Source organism: Acanthochromis polyacanthus, chromosome 13 (assembly GCF_021347895.1).
Source record: "Acanthochromis polyacanthus isolate Apoly-LR-REF ecotype Palm Island chromosome 13, KAUST_Apoly_ChrSc, whole genome shotgun sequence".
In the NCBI taxonomy this organism is placed as follows: Eukaryota; Metazoa; Chordata; class Actinopteri; family Pomacentridae; genus Acanthochromis; species Acanthochromis polyacanthus.
The window spans coordinates 40,380,875-40,403,799 of NC_067125.1; the positions used below are offsets into that span (position 1 = coordinate 40,380,875).

General features: G+C 40.9%; 3 protein-coding genes across 6 annotated transcripts in view; 1 reads left to right on the top strand and 2 right to left on the bottom strand.

Annotated features, from left to right (window-relative positions):
• The window catches only part of fam168a (family with sequence similarity 168 member A), a 32,117-nt gene extending 31,232 nt beyond the window's left edge, over nt 1-885 (bottom strand). Inside the window, exon 1 of one of the 4 annotated variants that reach the window (XM_022195904.2) lies at nt 652-885. The gene's annotated coding sequence lies outside the window, so the exon portion shown is untranslated. Of the gene's footprint in view, nt 1-451; nt 567-651 lie in introns of those variants that run through there. The other 3 variants (XM_022195905.2, XM_022195906.2, XM_051957527.1) reach the window with 3 other exon arrangements.
• Nucleotides 886-2,524: 1,639 nt separating this feature from the next.
• Nucleotides 2,525-10,190, top strand: kbtbd3 (kelch repeat and BTB (POZ) domain containing 3). Its single transcript, XM_022195907.2, has 10 exons — nt 2,525-2,769; nt 3,135-3,423; nt 3,555-3,720; nt 4,760-4,942; nt 6,036-6,209; nt 6,293-6,583; nt 7,244-7,486; nt 7,626-7,916; nt 8,048-8,197; nt 8,966-10,190. The coding sequence occupies exons 2-10, from the start codon at nt 3,146-3,148 to the stop codon at nt 9,089-9,091; spliced, it is 1,902 nt and encodes a 633-aa protein (XP_022051599.1). The 5' UTR covers nt 2,525-2,769; nt 3,135-3,145; the 3' UTR covers nt 9,092-10,190.
• Nucleotides 10,191-10,275: 85 nt separating this feature from the next.
• On the bottom strand, nt 10,276-11,682 carry LOC110952387 (sarcolipin). The gene is made up of 2 exons (XM_051957528.1): nt 11,361-11,682; nt 10,276-10,919 (listed from the first exon to the last, which is right to left on the bottom strand). The coding sequence occupies exon 2, from the start codon at nt 10,802-10,804 to the stop codon at nt 10,706-10,708; it is 99 nt and encodes a 32-aa protein (XP_051813488.1). The 5' UTR covers nt 10,805-10,919; nt 11,361-11,682; the 3' UTR covers nt 10,276-10,705.
• Nucleotides 11,683-22,925: the final 11,243 nt, after the last annotated feature.

Sequence of the window (22,925 nt, forward strand, 5' to 3'; positions counted from 1 at the left end):
AGTGCATACCAGAGATAGCAAGCAACGCCAAAACAGCGATGGTTGGACAAAAATGGTCACACTCAAACAAGCTTAAGACACCATTTTGAAAATCCACCGATTTCTAGATAACAACTCCGAGATGCCATCTTGCCAATTATCATCAGATTAGCTAGCGTTAGCATGGCGATTCAGCCATTCCGTAACACTCCATGCAAGAATCTGTGCGGGTCACATAATACTAACGTTAGCTTAGCTCGCATGCTAGCCTGAAAAGACAACCGCTAACCCGCCGTAGCATCCCTGCATCCCTCGGCACACGCTGCCCAAATCGCTAATTAGCGAGCTAGCTGGGGAAAGATTAGCAAATGACAATGAAAACCGCTCACGGCAGGTCAGACTGGAGCGCACCGGAGAAATACCTGCTAATTTTACCACTCCGCCGCGAAAAACAAAAAGTTAAAAACCTCACCGAAGCGTTGAGTAGTTTCAGTTTGATTCCGCTATTTGAGCTAGCCGCTTAGCTTAGCCCGCTAGTTCCCCACTGTAGCCACCACGGAGGACAATTGAAGGGATACGGAGGGGGGAAAAAAACAGGAAAAAAAACGAACAACTTGCAAGTCGACACATGGACATTCCTGTCCTCCTTAATGAACAGCGTACGACACTTACCAAAGCCACTAGGTCGAACAAAAAAAGACTCTCCGTGTGTGTACGTGCTCTCTCCCGTGTGTCTGCTCTGCCTCGGGTCGGTGCGGACTGGCTCTGCTACAGCAGCGTTTTGTCGGGCCAGTGGCGCTGGGAAGACAGCTTTCACCCGAAGAGACGGCCACCGTGTGGGGGATGGGGATGCACTGCCGGGAGGGAGAGAGGGAGAGGGAGAGAGGGAGGGAGGGATGCAGGGATGCAAGGAGAGAGGAGGGGGTCCGACCCAGCGATATACATGAAGTGAGGCTCTAATAATAGCCTGGTAATATGTATATACGTGTACTTGAGGCTCATATCCAATAGAAATACAGTAAAGGAGTGAAGGAATGGCCTTTGTTTGTATTATTCATTTTCTCCGATTTTGCAGGTCATTGATCAATAATGGAGCATTAACGGTCAGTAAAGGCTGGACTAGTGATGTAGATGAAAGAGCAGAATGTACTTTATGGGATGATGTGCAATCTCAGTATTAGTTTTTTGTTCTTTTAGTGCGTTTGTACTTTATCGATGCCTCAGTCCATGTTTTTGTTTTTTGTCTTTTTGAGCAAAGATATTTCGGTTTCAATTCTTCTTTATTGTTCTTTGTTATTATGTTGCTTTTGTTTTGTGGGGTAGCACAAGCTGTAGTGTTAGTGTATGTCTACCAGAGCTGTTGTGTGTCTTTGTAACCAACATTTCCAGGCAGGAAAGTGTGTTATTTGGTCAGCAGCAGGAGCAGCACTCTGGTGGTGAATAGGTACTGCAGCACAGTTGGAACAAGTTCACGTCCACCACTTCAGATTCTTCCCTCATGCATAACCACATTTTTTGTTTTGTCCACAAGGAGGCAGCACCATCCAGTGGTGAAATATTTCACTGCACCAACGTAACACAAGGCCTGCAGCCATGCTTGCACAGTGCACTTAAAGAGCATTTTATTAGGGACACTAGTGCAATCTGGTGCAGTTCAACAAAGTATTTCTGCTATCTGTGCATCTGCATGTGTCTCATGCATGCTTTCCTCCATATTCTTTCTGTCTCTTTTGATTTTTTTGCCCCCTTGTAAATCAGTCACCAAAGTCGTGCATTAGGACATACAGACACACAGGCACATACAGGCACAGAGACCTTACAGCTGGTGTACATGTGGCCAATGTGCAAAGCTCACAGTAAAGGTTCTTGCATTAACAGGAATATTCACACACACACTGATGGCGGAAGCTGCCATGCAAGGCGCTAACCATGACCCACCAGGAGCAATTAGGGGTTAGGTGTCTTGCTCAGGGACACCTCGACATGAGCACGACGGGCCGAGGATCGAACTGGCAACCTTCCAGTTACAAGACTGCCACTTTACCCACCGAGCCATGCCGCATAATATGCTTTAATCAGTTAGGGGGTCTAGATATGCTGAAACATGACATGTTTTTGTGCCAATTTCTCAAAAAAAAATTCACAAGTATTCCCATGATCTATGTCAGTCTGTGGCTCTCATGCACAGACACTAACGTACAAAGAAACTATCTGTGCTTCTGTTGTCATTACATTTTTTTAAAAATTAAGCTTAAACATTTAATTTTTTTCCCTCTTAGTTTTTCACCACTTCAAGCTACACGAGGGGATCAAAATATTAGGTGCAAATTTAATTTCATTCAGTCCTGTTAGTTTCTAAATAATTTCAGAATGCTGAATATGTGTAGTGCAGCTATAATTGTAGGCACCACTTGTGATAAATGAACCCTCGTTAATTTCAAAACAATGTAACTTATCAGTCTGCTACTCAGGAAGGCATGAACTCATCGACCTCTCACTGTGTTTTACCAAGAACCGACCAATAAGCGAGAACTACACTTCCCAGCTGCCATTGCGCCTCCTTCTCCCTCAAACAAAGGGCTGCACATACGCATACAGCTCGAAGTGTTTGTAAAATAGATAAATGCATCGTTCTTACCAATAAAAAACACCTTTCAGCGAACACGATGTTAGTAACGACAGATGTAACCGCAAAAAAACACGAAGACGTCCGCGTCCTCGCGTGATTTCACGTTTGCGGAAGTTGGAGCGGCATGAGAGGCAGACAGAGCTGTCCGAGGTGCTGACACTGTGAGTACTGCTTGTCCTGCTTCAGACCACCTACCTATGTATTTAACACGTATTCTGCTAATATAGGTTTAGTTTGAACATCGATATGTTGCCTAAGATAGAGTGGTCTGTGTTTATTTTGTGCTGAATAATTCTGCTAGGACACTGAATGTATTAGGCACACTGATATTCAGCTTGTATGGTAGAGAGGGACTGGATTGTGTTATAGAAATGTTAAAGTGGAATTCTGCAATGCAATGTAATTTCTTATCACTACTCATCTATCTCTGTATGTATATCTCACATGTAATCCCAGAATATTAGATTTAATATCAGACTTACTACATTCCATTACAAGTTTTTAATCATTTTTGTAATTTTGTCAGATTTGGGCAACATGGATGAACATCAAGAGTCGTCCTCCTGTTTGACCAACGCCCAGAGCCCCAGCAGCAGCAGCCCTCCCTGTAGCAAACCTGGCAGCGCCCCACAATGCAACGGGGTCCCAGAGCGACGGACGCTACTGCGGGTGTCTGAGTCCCATGGACTGCAGTTGCTGGGCGTGCTCAGATCTCTCAGGGAGCGAAGCATGCTGTTCGACTTCACCATTAAGGTCCAGGATCACACGTTTCCCTGTCATCGCTGTGTTCTTGCAGCATGTAGTGATTTCTTCAGGTATCTATCTATCTATCTATCTATCTATCTATCTATCTATCTATCTATCTATCTATCTATCTATCTATCTATCTATCTATCTGGCTGTGTAATTAATCTGTGAATATCATGTCAAACTGTTCTGTGTTTAGTGCCATGTTCGAGGTGGATATGCGAGAGCGTGATGATGGTTCGGTGATCCTCGCTAACCAGTGTCCAGTGGCGGTGGCTTCTTTCCTGGATTTTGCCTACTCTGGAGAGGTGCTCATCACTGACAGCAACGTCGACATGTTGTTTCAGCTCGCCTCTTTTCTACAGGTAGAAATGCAATCATTACAGTCCACTTCTTTTTTGAAAATCTCTTTCCAGGCATCAGTTAAACCCTCCATTTAATTTTTAGTAATATAAATTTAAAATGATATTGATTAATGGATTTTTTTGTATTAAAAAAATACAAATATTTATTTATTTGTTTTAGAATATATATATTCCTTCATGCCTTAAAATGACTTACATGAAAGATTCTGCAGCAACACTGTCAAACTACTTTACTCAATGGCAAGATGCACAACTGGAATATTTAAGAAATGCATGTTTGAAATGCAAACCGATTCTGCAGAAGAAGAATAATATAGAACGCGCCACCCTGCAAGCTGACAAGATTGATTCCCTAGGTTTGCTACATATGGAATCCTGTCTGATTGACTGTCATCAATTCTTTGCAGCTTTGATGCAGAAATGCTCAGTCATAGCTCAGATTGGTTGTTTCTCACACAAAAAAGCAAAATATAAATGAATATGTGAATAAGGTAAAAAATAAATCAAAACAAAATCAAACAACAAATAAAGCATTGATTTTCAGCTTCACACAAATCTCATATTGTGTTTGCCAGGTTTCTTCCAAAAGAACTGTGTCCATTTCACATTTTGTTGCAGTACTGCTGGAATATGTTAATAATATAATGAATGATGACTGACTTCCATTTAGCTGCATCACTTTCAGGGTTCTGACTTTTCATTTTGCCTCACTCTCACACTGTCATGGTTTACTGGAACACTTCCATCCCGGAGAAATCCTTATTGTTATTACCTTACAAGTCATCTGTGATACACCCACACCAATGTCTTCAATCATTTTGACATTATGGCCGTGTACAGACTGTGAACTTGGGACAACTTATAAGGTATTATTCTTATGGCTACCTGAACTTTGGTGACCTGATGTAATTCCCAACTTATCTCCATCAACCTAAGCAGAGATCTGATCTAAACACTGGTGTGGGTGTACAAAGCTTCATTCATCTGACAAGCACTTTAACATGAATATTTTCCCTCTTGTTGTTGCCTCTGTCATCAGGTGTCAGTCCTGTCCAGGGCCTGCAGTGATTTCTTAATACAGACCATGGATCTCTGTAACTGCCTGTGTCTCTTGTCCCTGGCGGAGGCGTACGGCTCAACCTCCCTCCTTCATAGTGCCAATGAGTTTGTGCTTCAGAATTTTTCTGACCTTTCCAAAATCCAGGACTTCTTGGACATGCAGGTAATACTTCATCCTGTGCCTGAATAGTGCATTCACATACATGGTATCTTCGACAGATCATATGATGTTATTAAGATCTGTGTTGTCCCTTTAGTCAGTTCTCATCCTGACTGTGTATTATGTTTATACACTCTGAATTCTGTCTCCCTGTACAACTAGTTAAATTTAGTTCATTTTCATTATTATAACTGTTTTCAAACCCAATAAACTGTGACTAAACTGTTGCTGATTCAGTTTAAATATATGATTTATGTGTCTCGTAGGACAATTTTAAGAGATTATAGGCGCTATACTTGTGAAGATCAGCTCAGCTCTATTGAACTCTTTCAGCATGAACAACGGTTTCCCTGGGGAAAAAAACATTACATAATGATTCAGATAAATATATATGTATACACCACTGTTCAGGAGTTCGGGGTCACTGAGAAATGTACTTTTTATTGAAAGAAAAACATTCCTTTTCAAAAAAGGTAACATTAACAAATACAGTCTAGACATTGTTAATGTGGTAAATGGCTATTCTATCTGGAAACAGCTGATTTTTAATGGAATATCTCCATAGGGGTACAGAGGAACATTTCCAGCAACCATCACTCCTGTGTTCTAATGCTACATTGTATTAGCTAATGGTGCTGAACGGATAACTGATGATTAGAAAACACTTATAAAATAAAAGTGTGAATTTTCATGGGAAACATGAAATTGCCTGGTTGACCCCATATTTTTGAACAGTAGTGTTTATACAGACATGAATCAGACTCATCTGTATCTGACACATTGCTAGACACAATGATTTTCAACCTACTAAATTCAACAAACTTCACATGTAAAATTATTAACAGTCCATGATATGATGTCCAAAGAAATATGAGAGTCTTGATGGAGTTAAGTTTCTGTTAAACTGATTATCCCCTTGAGCACAATAGAGTATAAACATTGTATCCATAAGAAAATGGTCATTAAATCTGGCCCTGGAGCTTTTACAAAAGGCTTCTGTCATGTCATTTTCGACCTGACAGACACTCTGCTCACTTCCAGACTGACCTACTGTTAGCACTCATTTAATTTTTACCATTTCCTTTGCTCTCTTCAGATAAATATCCTGGAGGCCTGCCTCAGGTCAGACACTCTGAACGTGCCCAGTGAGGAGGCAGTTGTGATGTCTCTTCTTAGATGGATTCGCCACAATCTCCCTGGAAGACAGAAGCAGTTACCAGGACTGTTGTCCCTAACCCGACTGCACCATCTCCCTGCACGTGCTCTAAAGGTATAAACCTACTAAATGCACTGAATTTAGGATGTTTGTGATTGTCTAATTTTTCCAGTGTTACTTCTTGTCTTCTCCCTTAGACCCTGCGTGATTCTGACTCTCTCCTCTGTGATGACGAGTCCTGTCTCACCCTGCTGTCAGAAGCCCAGAGCAGACAGGCTCAATACGATGGCCTGCTCACTGACGCCAGACCCGCCACCACACAGAGCTACATCTACATCCACAAGACGGAGGAGAATGGTGAGATCCGACACACATTCTGCTACTGTCTGGAAACAGACCAGTGGAAAGAGCTGGGAACAGGACACGGAGAGGAAGCGACCACGATGCCAGACCCACCAGGCTCTTACCTTACCAGCTATGCTGAAAAGGTACAGTCTGGGGATGGAACTGCAGCTTTCAACATTTTTTAATACAAGTTATAAACTCAGTGTCCCTGTGAGCAGGTTAACTAAATAGTGAGTTTTTACACCAAAATTGTGCCGTATTTCTTTCGAAAAAGTAAAGCGTTAGAGAAAACTCAGAAAACGTGAACACATTTTTATGTACAGTAGATCTTTTTCTTTATTGAATCGTTATCGTGATTTCACTCAAACTCAGGGAGAACAGGGGTAAAAGGAGGTGCAACAGTTTAATAGTGCAGACTATTCTTTGTTAGTACCCCAAATTATGTCAAGGGACAATCAAATGGGACCTGGGCTTATCTACAGAGTTGGGATTGAATTTTTTTTTAAATATGTAAAAATTGCAGGCAATGAAAGGAAAATGGGGATTCTTTCCAATGCCACAAAAACTTTTTTTTTTTTGCTTTTTTTTCATAAAAGTAAAGTCAGTAGTAAACTGAAAAACAACGCCTCAGGCAGGTACGTTCTTCCTTTGACCACCTTGAACAGTTTTTCTTTGGATTTATGTTGTCTCAGCTGTTGCTAAAGATAGTTATTGATCCAATGAAGTTTATTTTACATGTATATTTCAGTCATATTCTTAGTTTTTAACACTGATCCTCTTTTCTGCTGTCCACTACCTCTAAGATGTTTGTCACTGGTGGTTGTCGGGGTAACTGTTGCCGGGCAATACGTCTCCATGTAGCCGAACCGTTCCATGATGCCACTGATGAGGTTTGGTGCTTCTGTCCTGTGACTTTAACCTGCACACCTGCTCCGGCCATGCTGAAGCCCAGAACCATGCACACGGCTGTGACCTGCCTCGACCGAGTGTATGTTATTGGGGGACGGAGCAAAGGATCCAGAGGCGGGGCTCCCAGTCTGCTGGAGGCAAGAGGGTTTTTTTTATTTACAATAATTTAAACTGATTTAAATTGGTTGGAATGTCCCTTCATTATTTGGACATTGAACTACAGTATGAGTCGGAGAGAGTAGTACAAGCTCAGTTGCTTTCTCTTCTGTACACTAGGTGGAGTATTACAACCCCCTAAACCAGACCTGGAGCTCTGTCAGCCCGCTGCCCACTGCCATTTTCTACCCTGAGGCCAGTGCTTGTGGCAGTTTTATCTATACGCTGGGATCCGAGGTGGAAATCACAGACTCCTTTAACCCCTCACTCGACCGCTTCTTCCGCTATGATGCCCAACAGGACCAGTGGAGCCTCCTGGTGGCAGAGTTTGGCCAGTTCTTTCATGCTACACTAGTTAAGGCTGTGTCAATTAACAATACGCTACACCTCTGTGACCTGTCCACTTACAAGGTGAGCCATCATGTGGGCAGCAATAAATGAGCTGCAATCAGAGAGCATTTCAATGGCAGTGTAATGTAGATTTGCATAGACAGGACTGTTTAAACCACAGCAGTTAAAGTGTAACCTTGTTTTCCTTCCAGGTCTACAGTTTCTGCCCAGAGACTTGTGTGTGGAAGGGTGAAGGCTCATTTGAATGTGCTGGGTTTAATGCTGGAGCAGTGGGCATGAGAGACAGAATCTACATTCTGGGTGGAGACTATTCACCTGATGAGATTACTGATGAAGTTCAGGTCGGTCAGAAAATCCATTCGGCCCTAATTTTGTTTTTGCTCATTAAGCAGATGTTCTAAATCACAGTTTCATAAACTAAATCAGAACTGAAATGACAAGTTTTCAAATGATAAAATGTTTGGGGTGACTGGCAATTTTGGGATCAGTCAGATGAATTCTTGTTCATACTGCATAATGGTTAAGAATCTAGACATCTAAAGTACCTAAACCTTTTGCACAATACTTCATATACCAACAGTTTATATAGTATGTTATTAATATTACCATTGCTGTAAGGATGGTAATAGGATCAGTATGTTGATAAGGGTTCAGTGGCGATAAAGGCAAGGAAAATGATGTATTGAGGAAGGAGATAACAGATTAGAGAGATGTAGTGGACACTGGAAGTAGAGGGCACCCATCACAGGAGTTGTGTCACCTATTTACATCCTATTATGAGCTGAGGAGACTGCCCTTAGAAGGGAGCACTGGGATTTGATAGGCTTGAAAAGACAGAGGGTGCATGGAAATGCATTTAGGGTGTGAGTGGTTGGGTTAACCAGGAATGAGTATTCTTGACAGGTGATGAGAGATGTGAGTGAGGGGTAGCTTCATCTGGTAGCCAAAATTGCAGTAATTAGCTGATAATATTTTTTAGCTAACATGCCCATTTATTCTCTTTGTCTGTCATGGGAGCAAACATCACAGAGATGTTTGTCCTCACTAACCATCCATACTCTCAGAGTTTTGATCAAGATGCTCTGTGTGATTTTTTGCTACCTGTGCAGGTGTACTACAGTGGGAAGAGTCAATGGGAGGAAGTGGCACCCATGCCCAGAGCACTCACCGAGTTCCACTGCCAGCTCATTAGCTTCAACAGATACAGAGACCCGTGGGCTGACACACAGCAGTGACACACAGACACACATTAACGCATGCAGCACACATGTGAGTGGACGTGAAGCGCACCGTGCATGAATCAACTATCGGCTTTCAAACATGAGTGCATGACGGAAGACTAACACGTCAATCAAGAGAGAGACAATCAGTTCAACTAACACCACATCTCCTCTCACAGAACATCATAACATGAGAGCACCTGAGGCGAATAATTTATTTTTTTATCTAAGGTAAAATTCATCCTTAAAGTTGTATGCGTGAAGGACCTGCTGTTATAAGACTTTTGTTGTGTCAGTCTAAATATGGCCCCTCCCGTGGAGGAACCATATTCAACAGAATACTATTTTAGAAATCCTATTTTAGTACCTTTTCTTTCTAATTAATATGCTTAATATAGAGAATCCACTCAAAAAAAAGCATGTGCTATAACTTTTTCAGCCCTCCTACTGCTAAAAAAAAAAATCAAAACTTGCTTATGTAACAATTTTGACCTTTACTTTTCAGAAATTTTGGAGTTTTGCAGCCTTCTGGCAGCCGTACACAAAGATGCTAAAACACAAACAGTGTATACAGTGGTCATTTAGTTTGGTCTTTCTACTAAAATTACTTTTATTTCATAGTTTTTTTTTGTTTTTGTTTTTAAAAAACAATCTGTGGTATTTTCAGAAAACTGTCTCAATTGTTTGTTTTTTTGACAAATCATTTCTTCCAAGCTGAAGGAGAGCTATTCATTTGTAGTGCAGCCACTATTTAAAACTGAGCTACAAAAAATACTCGAGCCAGTACTCACATTAAACAGCTTGCCTTTATTCTCTTACTACAGTGTCATGTTTCCATGCATGCCCTGCCTCTCCTCTCATGGTGTACACAATCCAACATTTGGTTAATGAAAATGCGCAGCTTTATCTGTACGGTAGTTGTTGACTCTGACTCTGTGACATTCTGTAACTACAACAACAACATCAAGAGTTAGAAACCACAAGGAGAATAATCTGGGCTTTGCGGTGTAAATCATGAATGCATAACAAGTTTGTGTGATGAGACAGAAACCAAATCCAATGACTGAAAGACTGTTTAATGGCAAGAAGTGAACATAAACATGATGCTTCCTTATTTGTGCTGATGTCTTCTTTTACGAGCAAATACAATATGTGTGTTTGTCACATTCATCACTTTGCAAAAACAGAACTAGACACACAACAGCATGGTTCAGTGTATCACAATGACATGAATGACTGTAAGTATGACTGTTAATAGTCACATTGCCGTGTTTCCTCACTTCTAGGGTATCCATAGTGAAAGACTAAAGCCTCAGCCTCTTTTTATTTACCTTTGTTTTCCTTCTTAACTCTACCTCTTTGGCTTATGTCAGAAATTCATGAATGCATTCAAAAAACACCTCGGGACTCAAATACAGATCCAAGACCAACCCATCATGGCCTCAGCATGGTATCTGACTTCACATGAATACTGGATCAAACATGTGGCCGTGGACTAGATGAATGAAATGCTGTAAACACTGTGTCTGGACAGAATTCAATCAGCAACAAAGTCTTACAGCAACCATGCCGGCTTCCCTCGACGTCCCCTCTGCCTCTCCTTCATCTCCTCTCTTGTTGCTCCATATTTTAGTGTTCCTGGTAAGTTTTCACCAGCAGCCACATCAGCAGCACGGTGATAAGGACAATCATGAAGTTGAGGAACAGCTCCTGTGTCGAGCGATCCATTGCAGTATGTGGGACTGAGAGGATAGGCGAGACTGGTTGGGGAGCAAAGAGATCAAAGGTTGCAGATGTGGTGCTTGTGAAGAGGCGTGGTTCTTTTTGGACACTGATCCAAGACCTGAGAGCGAACAGAAGTGGCGATAAAGAAGGAATAATACACTAGTTAGAGTGTAGACTGAAATACGGACATGCGCAAAACAGATATTTAAAAACGTGTGTGTCAGTGGCACATGTTTGATGTTTGTGTTTGCTGTCTCTGTTATTGTAAGTTAGAGGGATTAGTGACCTCTCAGTTGGGTTGCTATGTTTTCACAGTCACCATTACTCAACAGAGGAAGGGGCTATGATATCCCCTCATAACACGAGAGGGGAGGCACACAACCAAAGCATAAACACTAATAAACACAAGATCAGGTTCCAAATTGGTGAGCCAACTTAATCATGTATGTAAAGGTCATGTTTTTACACTCGCTTAGGTCTGAAAGAGTGTCTGAAACGCTAAGCTGTGGCCTTGGTAACGTACACAAACCATCTGAAATGACAGAAATTGAGCTGTTACCTTGCTTCTTTTGGTTACGATCTCACTATGAGGTGGATGAGAAGTGAAAGCAGATGTTCTTCTCTGCTCCTTTTCCTATCTTCACCTCTAGTGCAGCAGCTTGTCTTCTTCTTATTATTATTGTAAACTTCTCTGTTGTGCAAGTTCTCCTCTGCAGCATCTGCTGCTTGTTGTTGTCCAGCTTTCTGCCTTCGTCAGGGACCGGGCCTGCTGCTAAAGTACTCATCCTCGGGGGAACGCCCAGGGTTCACATACACACAGACTGATGTCACACACCAACTAAACAACCAATAGAGTGTGTTATTTTCCACAATCTCGTCCACTGGAGTGTTTCCCATCCATAACCATACAGAGTCTCTCTCCTCCTCACACACAACAGAGGAGGGACTCGGGGTTATTTTTAGCACCTTATTGCAGATACTTTGTGGATTACATTTGTTCCAAACACAATACTTGTATCATCTGATGGATATAGGAACTGTAACTGTATCGCCCAATACCTGGGGAGAAACTATGCTGAGAGGTAAAGAAGAAGAATAAAGAAACACCTTCAAAATGTAATATATAGGGTACGTTGGATTAAAACCAGCTGACACCTGAATTTTTCATGTGTCTGTCCTGTTTTATCTGCACTGAGGAAAGTGTAATGACATATGCGCTGCAGTTCCTTCTGCCACTGCACTACACTGACATTCAGTTTCAAATATATTCAGATTACAGTGGAATTAAACAGTCTAATGGATCAACAAACACAGACAGGTTGATGGGCACAAAGTTAAATCCCCTCAACCTAAAATAAAGCACTACATGTCATGTAGCAATACAGATCAAACAATCAAGACAAATTCACCTCACAGCCACAAGTGTGGTGACAAGCACTGGCCAAAACATGACTTTAAATAGATGTCAATTATGAAGTGGACTTTTATTTCCCTCTTTTGTGGTTGTGTACATCCATTGTATTTTGCCATTCCTCCCTTCTGTGTTATGCAGGCGCCAAGTAAAGGATTTTGACAGTGAACCTCTCAGCTCATCTCACACTTGACAGCTGCTAAGAACGGTGTTATCTCTGAACTGGTGCTAAAACCCCTCGACACGCACACCTTCTCCTGCACACACAGAGGGGCCACAGCAGGTCAAAGCGCAAGCACAGCCCCCCTTGAACCTTTCCATCGCAGGATTCCAAGGTCATTCCCAGAGGATTTAACAGATCAAAACGGCTGCAATTTTATCACCCTGCTGCTCTGCCAATGTCGGACCCTCAGCTATTTGACCCTGGGATTCCCATTGTCATGGAGATCCAGCACTGCGGTGATTGAATAAAGCAGGGCGAGGTGTGCAGGCATCTTTTTTGCGGGGTGGACTGAGGCCCACTCTGACAGCTGTGTGTGCGCTTAAGACAGGAAAGTGCTGGCAGGGTTACCCTCTAAATCAGTGGAGAGACAGAGGGGTGTCAACAAGGCCTCAGAGACACCATACCACACATTCTGGGTTGTTGTGTGTATGTGTACATGCCCGTTGTCCATGCAATAGCACTGTTGTTTATGATAGAGTGCAAGCTCGTGTGGTGACAGTTTCCAGCAGCGGGTATCATGACAGAATAAATGAGAAAATGTCTGGAGAAATTCTGAGTGTGCCACTGCAGCTTCTACAAATTGATATGTCCTACTGTAATAACACATAAGGCATAATTTATATGAGTACAATTTATTTTGAAAACCCTGTATATGTTATTTTCCCTGGTTAGTTGTTCGTAACATTTTGAACTATTATTTTGATAGTGTAGTGTACTTCAATGGATACTTTTAGCTGTTTTAACTACTAGGGGCTTTTATTTTGAAAAGCCCACATACATGAATTTCCTTCCCTTAGCTTAGAACATGTACCGAGGCTTTGTTAAAGTCATTAGGAAGTGTTCATTTGTCTTAGAGCTTCTGTTAGTTATGTCCTGCTGGTAGAGCACACAATAACATCATATCTTGCCGATGAAGGCAGCCATATTTGATAATAAAAAGAACGACTCTAATTAGCCAATCACCTGTGAGTCACTGGTTACCATGGTGATTCCCACTTTTCCAGTGGAGGAAGCGGAGTGGCTAAGAAGACAGAATCAGAGGGCAGACAGGAGGATTTACCCTCTTGAACAATCGATCACAGCTCAAAACTATAAGTCATATTGAAAAACTTTTTCAAATATGTGAATCAAAATCTTGTTTATGCATTTGGTACAAACTACAGATGTGGTGGCAAGACAGGGAGGCTCTCCATTTGTCATTTTCACTACAAATTTTGGAGCTCTCATACAATGGGAGTGACTAAGAGTTTCGGTCGGTGCACTCTGTGCTCTGAGGTGATTTCTGAAAGAGTCACACTCCGTGGGGAAAAAAAGCAAAAATTCTGACATCTCTATGCTTAAATTGTTGATGTCAAAGGGAAGTGGAGAGAAGAAAACAAGCTTAACTGCACCGTTGTTCATAAAACTCTTCCGGTCATAATTATGAGTGAGTGACATCCACTCTAACTAAAAGAAGATTCTGGATTTTCAAAAAATTCATATAACTTAAACTGCAACTGTGTAAAAACTGTAAAAGATATCAAAACACAGATTTAGACAAATCACACTGAAAGCCTGCTAGAACTTTGAATGAAGTTTCTACTCTGACATCAGAGCTACAGGGGTCCAAAAGAGGATTGGTGTTTGCAGTTGTCCAGTGACTTCCCATTAATACCAGGAAAGATTTTTAAAGCAGGTTTTATGAATTTCAGAAGAAAACACACAACAAGTCATTAATTTATACGGGATATCTCAAAGCTGTGGGACATGGTACAAGCCAAAAAAAATTTGAAGAACAAGAATAAGGCCTAGGAATAGCAATAAGCGAGCTTCAGTGCCTGTACATGGGCTCATTTCCTAATTTCTGAAAACATATGTTTAAATACCACACAGAGGACAAGATGATGTCATCTGATTCTCTTATCTTTGCAACAAGCAAATATTTGCAGCAAAGCTTTTTGCCAACTAGAAATTGAATTTCTCTGTGCTGTTCACTGAAGAAAGAAGCAAATAGATAATTTTGGTTATTTAATGGCACTCAAATTATAATCAATGTACAGTATCTGCATGGTTAGAAAGTCAGGGGAATTTAGATATGTTTGGCTAGATAAGTGGTTTAAAGCATTTGATACCGATATTGAGTTTCAAATTTAATGCTAGTTCATCTCAGTGAACATTACATGCTTATTAATTTGTTCACTCTGCTTTAGTTTGCTTTTGGCCTGTGTTACATTATCAGGGCATAATTGTGAGGTGAGCATTTGAATTAAAGCTCAAAGTCCTCAAAATTCACGTTTGAGACATCATTAGCTTACCCAGTGCAAATCTGATGGATCAAGTTCATTCACTAAATTGTTCACAATTAATTAAATTACAGCATCTTTTAAATGTTTCTCTTTATTAATACACTCATTCAGACTGTTAATAACTGCCATTAAAATTGCACATATCTGCACAAACATTTTATTGTGTTGCTTATATTGTCCCTTAATTTTACCTAACATTGTACCAACATTCATCGATTTATTTCTTTGCTTAAAGCTGCTGTCCGGAGTTTGAATCGCACCGTCTCCCAAAACACTGGTGGTCCCTCCCTCTGATTTCGCCCCTTTATTTGTGCACGCGCAGTACCTGAGAGAAGTGCCCGGAGTGCTGCAGCATCTCGCCTGTTTTGCTGTTTTCCCCTCTTCTACATTTAGTACATTTAGTAAATAATAAAGGAATTACGTTAGAATTCTGTATTGAGTCTAACTTGTCCTAATACCAAAATAACATGAATCTGCTAGGACGAACTAGTAAAGTTTCAATATGTGATTACACTCGTGTATCCCTCTGGATGACGTTGTTTATCAAACTTAGTGCATTTACGCGTGTATATGTGTTACATTGTTTATTTATTTCTATCTAGAGTTCAGAATTGCATGACTCCTCTGACCAAGAGTATGTCCCAGACGCCCCAACATCTTCCTCCAGAGGTTGGGCATCTAAACGAAGCCGTCAGGCGGGCTATGGAGGCCGTGGTCGGGGAGCGACGCGAGCACCCCGAGCCAAAAAACGTCCTGCAGTCTCTTGGCCTGACAAGCCGTGGGATTGGTAACTTTTCTGGAAGTTGCTGATCCCTGATGCTCTCTCCTCCACAAGCAAAACAAATGTGCGCGCGGTTGCGTAGTGCGTAGCTCGCCCACCTCTGCATGGGCTTGCTTGCTGTGCGCGTAACCGTTGATTGACAGCATGACAAAGCTGAAGCTCGAACTTGATTGGTCGGCAGCGACCGGCGCTTTTTGGAATAACATGGGGGTCTATGAGAGGAAGGCGGAGCTCAGGAATAAATTTTCATATCGCGTTATACTAACTTTATATTATAGTATCGAACTAGACTAACACATTTAAGCTTTGTTAAAAAATGATACATAAATTGAAAACAAACGGAAACTCCGGACAGCAGCTTTAATGTTGTTATTTTACAAAAAAAGAGAAGAGAATGGAAAACCTTTCATACTATTGTATATTAATGATTTATTCTATGGATGTTGTCATCCGTCACCATGTGTGTTCATACGAATTATCAGGCAAATGCAAATGTTCATTTTGACTGCTCTGAGCTGCTTTGCCTTTGTTGCTTGGGAGGATATCACTTTGCAGAAGCCAGACGGAATGAGACAGGTCAAGGATTTGTTCATTAGCATTTATTTTCATAGAAGATTCAAATTCAGTCACTTACCTGCAACCTGATTTCCCCATCCTAGCACGAACTGGTGAGCTAACTGAGGTTAAAAATACCCCTTTTTCAGGGGCTGCACAGTGAGCTAGTGGTTAGCACTTTTGCCTTGCAGCAAGAAGATCCCCGGTTCAAATCCCGGCCTGGGATCTTTCTGCATGGAGTTTGCATGTTCTCCCTGTACATGCGTGGGTTTTCTCCGGGTACTCCGGCTTCCTCCCACAGTCCAAAAACATGCTGAGGTTAATTGGTTACTCTAAATTGTCCGTAGGTGTGAATGTGAGTGTGATTGTGTGTCTGTATATGTAGCCCTGTGACAGACTGGTGACCTGTCCAGGGTGTCCCCTGACTTCACCCGAGTCAGCTGGGATAGGCTCCAGCACCCCCCATGACCCTAATGAGGATAAAGCGGTGTATAGAGAATGGATGGATGGATGGATGGACAATGGATGGATGGACCTCTTGCAGGCGGAGGGTTACTGGTCCTCTGAATATACAATAAATAAACTACAATCAGCATGACACAATTTGAAATTCTGCTTGTATGAAGATTTTCCATTCAAAACTAATTTGTGGATGTATTTTATCACTATCAAAAAATCAGTTAGTTGAACCACCCCATAATCTTTCCAAATACCTCTCTGGTATGGTTGGAAATATCCCGGATCACCTCTAAGATTAGCACAAATGTTTAAATGGCATTGTGTTGACGTCTGAACTTTACATAGAGCTGATGCAGAAGTAGATTTAGACATTGCGTAAAAAAATACTTCCAAACAAATACATAAAAATGAGTGATCATGAGAGTGGAAGCTATAGTAAGAAAAAAAAAGCTCCATCTGCACTGTACCAGCAGGTGTGGGCAGGTGCTACTGGTCAGCTGCCTCTGGTGAGGCGTGTCCAGGTGACACTGACCAGATACGATGCTATAAAGACAGAGACAGAAGATCTGCAAACTGACACAACTGATTCAAAGTAAAGACAGGACCATACATGGAGGGGGAGAGCAGCCTCAAGCTCACACTCTTCTTCCTTCTCATTGCTACTCTCTGCTCAGAAGCACAACTGCAAATCAAATACTACTCTGACCCACAACAGAGAAGGAATTGGACAGATGCTAGATCGTACTGCCAGAGGACTCATACTGACATGCTAGGTTGGAACACGTTATCCATGTCCGTATTGGTTTCCCACTGGAAGATAGCTGGAAGTTTCAATGTCTGGGTTGGTGTCCACAGAGATCCTGTGCAACCTTCTGTCTGGAGGGGGATAAATCTAAAGTGAGCATATTTGAACTTTGAAATGAGATAAAATGTGGTTACTAAATGCAGTTGCTAAACCTGATATTGTTATTGTGCTCTGTGTCAGGACAGGTGAAGGGCTCTCAGACGATGACCTCTCACAGAACACAAACTGGGGCAATAGACAGCAGACTATTAATACGTGTGGGTATGTGTCAAACAATTTCATGTTGTATGGTAGAAAATGTTTTAATAGGCTTGCTTTCTACTGCACTAATAGGGACACCATTCAATTTCACAATAAATCAGTCAATTGGGACACAGCTTTAAAGCTCTGCCAGAACAATGGAAGTATCCTTCCCACCATCACAGAGTCAAACAAACAGAACTTTAGTTTTGTAGGTTGGATCGGACTGTCCCGTGAAAATGGCAAGAACTGGACCTGGATTGGTAATTCGACATCTAACTACACGAACTGGGCACCACAGCAGTTTCTCCCAATAGACTGTGCTGCTTTCAGAACCAACCAAAATAAATGGTTCAGCGATAGGTGTAGCAATCGCCTCCGATTTGTCTGCTATGAAGACAACCTGGTGATGGTGAAAGAGAAGAAGACATGGGAGGACGCCTTGAGACACTGCAGGGACATGGATACATCATGTGTTGACGATGACGGGCACCCGAAGCACTGCTACGACCTCCTGAGCCTCACAAACTCGTCCCACTACGGCTACATCAGGGACAAGATCTACAGAGCCACCACTGATGAGGTCTGAGCATGGGTTTAAGGGCTGGGTTGAATCAATTTTTTGAAAAAAAGATTTCCTTTTTATTATGAGGCTTGCAGAATAAAAACACAAAAAGTTTTTCTCTTTTTTGCCTTTCTTCCCATCTTTTAATTAACTCGGGGCCTCTCTGATATATCCTGTAGCCCCTCTGTAGATAGACAGAAAACTTATTTATTGATTAATCATTTTTCTGTTCTTTTTGTGTTTGTGTTCTTTTAAATGCATCACATTTTTGATGCACTGTGCATTAAACAAACTGAAAGATGGCATGTTCCAGACTGAACTGCCTTCCTCTTTTCTCAAGAAAATCAAAAGTTTAATGTGAGCTTAATTTTGTGTTTAAAATGGACACTGTAAAAATACCAAGCAATGCATTTTTATAAATGATTGACAGTTTAAACCAAACTCAGTTTTGCTCAAGCCTCAGCACTTTGCTTATTTGCACACATAAATCTCATTACATGTAATAATGACTTTGCTGTCCCTTATTGTTAAGAAGACTCCCAAATAAAGAAAACTTAAATGGAATTAAAATGTCTGCAGTCACATTCAAAGCTTGTCTTGTGTTTTTCAGGTTTGGATAGGCCTCCGCTTCCTGGCAGGAGAGTGGTGGTGGTTAAATGGAGAGAGGCCAGAAGACCAAGAGACGCTGCCAAGCTGTCCGTCCCAGTGGAAGCACTGTGGAAGCATTTCCAAATATAACACTGGCAGTGTGAATGATCAGCAGTCCTTGCTTATCAAGGACTGTTCAGAAAGACGAAACTTCATCTGCCAAGAAAGTGGCAACAAGTGGCAAAACAAGGATGAGTTTGAAGGGCTGAAGTAATGCTGCTTTGTGTGTAGGTTAACAGATTTAGATGTGTCTTCTCCAGGTCTGAGCTCCATGCTCATTTTGCAAATGTTTTTGTGATGACATATACATCTAACTAGAAAATGTCTAATAAGATTTTGAGTTTGCCAATGCAGCTTCTGCTAGTTGATATGTCCTACTGTAATCATAAACGAAGTAAAATTTATATGAGTACAATTTATTTTGAAAATCCTGCATATTTCAGCTTAGTGTAGTGCAGCTTGATGTACACTGTTATATTTTTTAAAGCTAACTAATGGCCTTTCTTTTGAAAAGTCCACATATGTGACTTCCCGTCCAGTAGTCTTGTTAGAATCTTGTTCCTTCTTAAAGAAAACAACAGCATACAGCTTCTATAGATCCTTAAACCACCGTTACATGGCAGAGACTCTTATTTAGAAGTTAAAACAACAGATATGGAGCCACTAAATCCTCTATAGTGACCGGATGTTGATCTGGGATATGTTGGAACATGGTAAAACATTTTAGAACATGTATCAAGGTTTTGTTAATTGTTCATAACAGCTGGGTTGATTTGCCTTGAAGCTGTTGTGAGATATTTGCTGTCTAGCACACAGTAACATTATAGAGTTACACTGGGTGATATGTGGGAGAGTTACATTAAAATGCTGACAGTTTATGCGTAACTTTCCCTTTCTGTCTCCTGAGAATCTTCAGTATATTAGCTCTAAGACAATTAGCTTAATTATCATAAAGACTGGAAAAGCTAAGTTAAAACAGAGGCATATTGAAATTCAGGAGATCTGAATTTCATTTCAAGATTTCGAATTATATTGTTTTATCTGATTTAATGAGTAGAAAAAAAACAAATTTGACAAATAGTGGTTTGGTTTCCAGGTTGTTCTTATGGGCTGCTGACACAGTGTCCTATTTACTAGACAGGAATGAGGATGGTATCAATCTTATCTCACTTTCAGTGAAAAAACTATAAAACAACAGAAGTCATTAAAAAGAAGAAATAAACAGATTCAGCTTTTAGTGACTGACAAGGGATTTTTCTTGAATACAAATACACTTTGCTTCTATCTTACAACTCAAATTTGTGTAAAAATTGCACAGACAACATTTTCTTGCATCTAAAAGCCAAAAAAAATTTTTTTTTTAAATGTCAAACACCAGATTTGATGCTGAAAATATTCTACAGCAGATTTTCTCTTTTTAAATAAACACCAGCTGTCCTGCAGTTTAGTCTGAAAAACAGTCTACAAATAGCTGACACTAAAAATGATCCACCAAACAATTTGACTCGTTTAAAGTGTCCAAATCTTAGCCACCACAACAACAATGATTAAAGGAAAGAAGAATTTATCTGCCATTCTGAGAGGGAGAGATGATACACACACCAGATGGATCACCGAACACAGTAATCAGCCTCGTAAATATTTTGGCCAGAGGAATTACGCTGTTTGAATATCGGCTCTGTTGCCATAGTTGAATGCTGACTTCTATTTCTGTCTTTTTAAAAATCATTTTCTATTAGTCACTGAATGAACAGATCTCCTACTTTCTTCAGTGCTACAGGATTACATGCCGTCTTTTGTTGATTTTTGAGTAATACAAGACAAATCTTTGACTGTATGCATGGAAACATTTAATAATCCTCAGTGCATATTCTTTATATTTTGTTTCAGTCTTTGGAGAACATATCAAACTTTTTTTTTTAGATTTCAGAAATGTGCATGTATATGTATTTTTTTATTTCACTCTTTCATTCCATCATTCGGCATTGAAATAAACAGCTACATTTGGCTGAAGTACTTCTGCTCTTTTACCTTCCTGTTTCATCATTTGAGTTTTTTATGACCCTCATCTTTCACCTCAAATACAGAAACAGAACACTGCTTATAGAGTGAGTCTCTAGAGAGCAGTAGAGATCAGAACCACTATTATAAAAGGCACCATCTGGTTTCTTTATCCATCAATCTTCATCCAAATCATGCAGTTCAAGCTAATTAGAATACAAAGATGCCAGCAACAGGAGCCAGGCCAATGGCTACCGGCCCTGCATTTCAAAGGGTGATGGCATGCCTGGGGGTACACAAGTGGTTCCACTAGTTCTCACCGTGACACTGCTCTTTCAGAGCTTGGCTAGTGCTTGAGGTGAAGCTGCCCTTGAGTACTGGCAAGAGGAATACCATTCTTTTCATACTGTTAAAGCTACATTTCCACTTGGTATATTGTTGACACTCATTCATTTCTCATTTAAAAGCTAATGACTAATGCATTGTTGAAATTAAACCCATAAGATGAGGCTTAGGATGAGGTTTTTCACTATGGAAGGTGTCAGGTGACAAACAGAATTTTATTTTTATTCATGTGAAATGATCTTCATGACAAGAGTAATGTTTCATTAGCCACTAAATGGACTTTCTGGTGATAGAGTGTTTTAGTGTTTCTATTCCATAGTAAAAATGAACTTCAAAGCTTATCTTTTAAGCCAACATAAATGCATAAATTGAACATTGCACTTAAAATGTTTAGAAATAATCTCCATCACCAAGTAAGAAACTGATCCAAGTGCTGAGGAACATTGTGTAATATCAGCGCAGTAGAAGACCGACTATCAATCTTAGGATCACAATAACATAAATTAAAAGAAAATAGGTGAAGAACTAAATCAGTCTCTATCAGCCCCTGTTCTCCATCTTTTGATAAATGGTATAAAGTCTTGCTGGATTTTCATCCTAATACAAGAAGAAGTTTTAATTCTTACTGATGCTGCACCTGATTAATTCCCCCAAAATCTATTGTGGCTGTCCTCGTGGTGGGCCATGTGACGGCGATAAATGAGTGAAGATTTTATTTGACGGCTTTGAAAGACAAAAAGATATGTTGCCGGGGCAGTCGTGTGCTGTGCTGCCTGACCAGCTGTTGTTTTGTTGACTAAAGTGAGCGTCCCGTTAAGACGACAAAGGGTTCCCACTGGCCGGCAGCTCAGCCTGGCGCTGTAATTACGGAGATGGCAGAAGACAGGTGAGGGCTTCATTACACAACAACCCGTGGCGCGCACACACATGCACAAATGTTTCATGCTCACATAGAAAGACAGACATGCTGGAACACACACTCATATCCAGAGGGGCTGTGGAGTCATAAATCTGACTGTAGAAGAATTTGTTAGGCAGGATCTGAGCTAATTGGCCCCACTGAGGGAGGAAACCCACAGAAAGCAGTGACCAGGGCAGGCACTGCATCAAAGGCAAAATGATGGACAGAATGCATCAATTACAACTCAGTGCTCGTGCCTGAATGTGAATGCCCCCCGATGTTTAGGGTATTCAGAAAAACTGACCCATTGCGATGATATTTTGTCAGTCTCAGGTAACACAAGATTATCTTCAGTTGCCAAATTTTAAGTTGAGTCCGGTGATGGATGAGTGAAATGGATGAAAATGGAATGACACACAATCCTACCAGGATGGTCACTCCAAATACTTACATTTTATCCCTTAATATCAAGTTAGCGGGGCCTATAGAATGATCCGTGGAGCATTTTTGTCTGTCTTTTGTTGGGAGATTAGGGTGGCATGCCGGATGGATTTACCATCGGAGTTTATACAATGCCTGTATAATGGAGCCACAGGACAAAACGCTGGATGTCAGGAAGGGTCGGATATAAGAACAGAAGAGAAAAGACACACTTAGACTAGACAATAAAATAAGAGTAAGCATATTATGATCTTGCTACTATGAATACCAACATGGAAGAACAAAATGGCACAGGTGGAACATTATATACACAGTGGAAGATAAACAGCAGGATTACCTGGAGAGTGCCAAGATCAGAATGTATTACAACGCCACTGGAGACACACCAGTGAGTGATGGAGATGGATTTCTGTCCGTGGTGCTCATAGACATTACTGGAGGAAGCCATGACCACAAGGAAAAGG

Excerpts from the sequence above, each read along its gene's own strand:
- kbtbd3 (XM_022195907.2), top strand. The coding sequence starts at position 3,146 with ATGGATGAACATCAAGAGTCGTCCTCCTGTTTGACCAACGCCCAGAGC. Across the intron at positions 4,943-6,035 it reads AGGACTTCTTGGACATGCAG|ATAAATATCCTGGAGGCCTG; the intron begins GTAATACTTCAT and ends TGCTCTCTTCAG. Across the intron at positions 6,210-6,292 it reads TCCCTGCACGTGCTCTAAAG|ACCCTGCGTGATTCTGACTC; the intron begins GTATAAACCTAC and ends CTTCTCCCTTAG.
- LOC110952387 (XM_051957528.1), bottom strand. The coding sequence starts at position 10,804 with ATGGATCGCTCGACACAGGAGCTGTTCCTCAACTTCATGATTGTCCTT.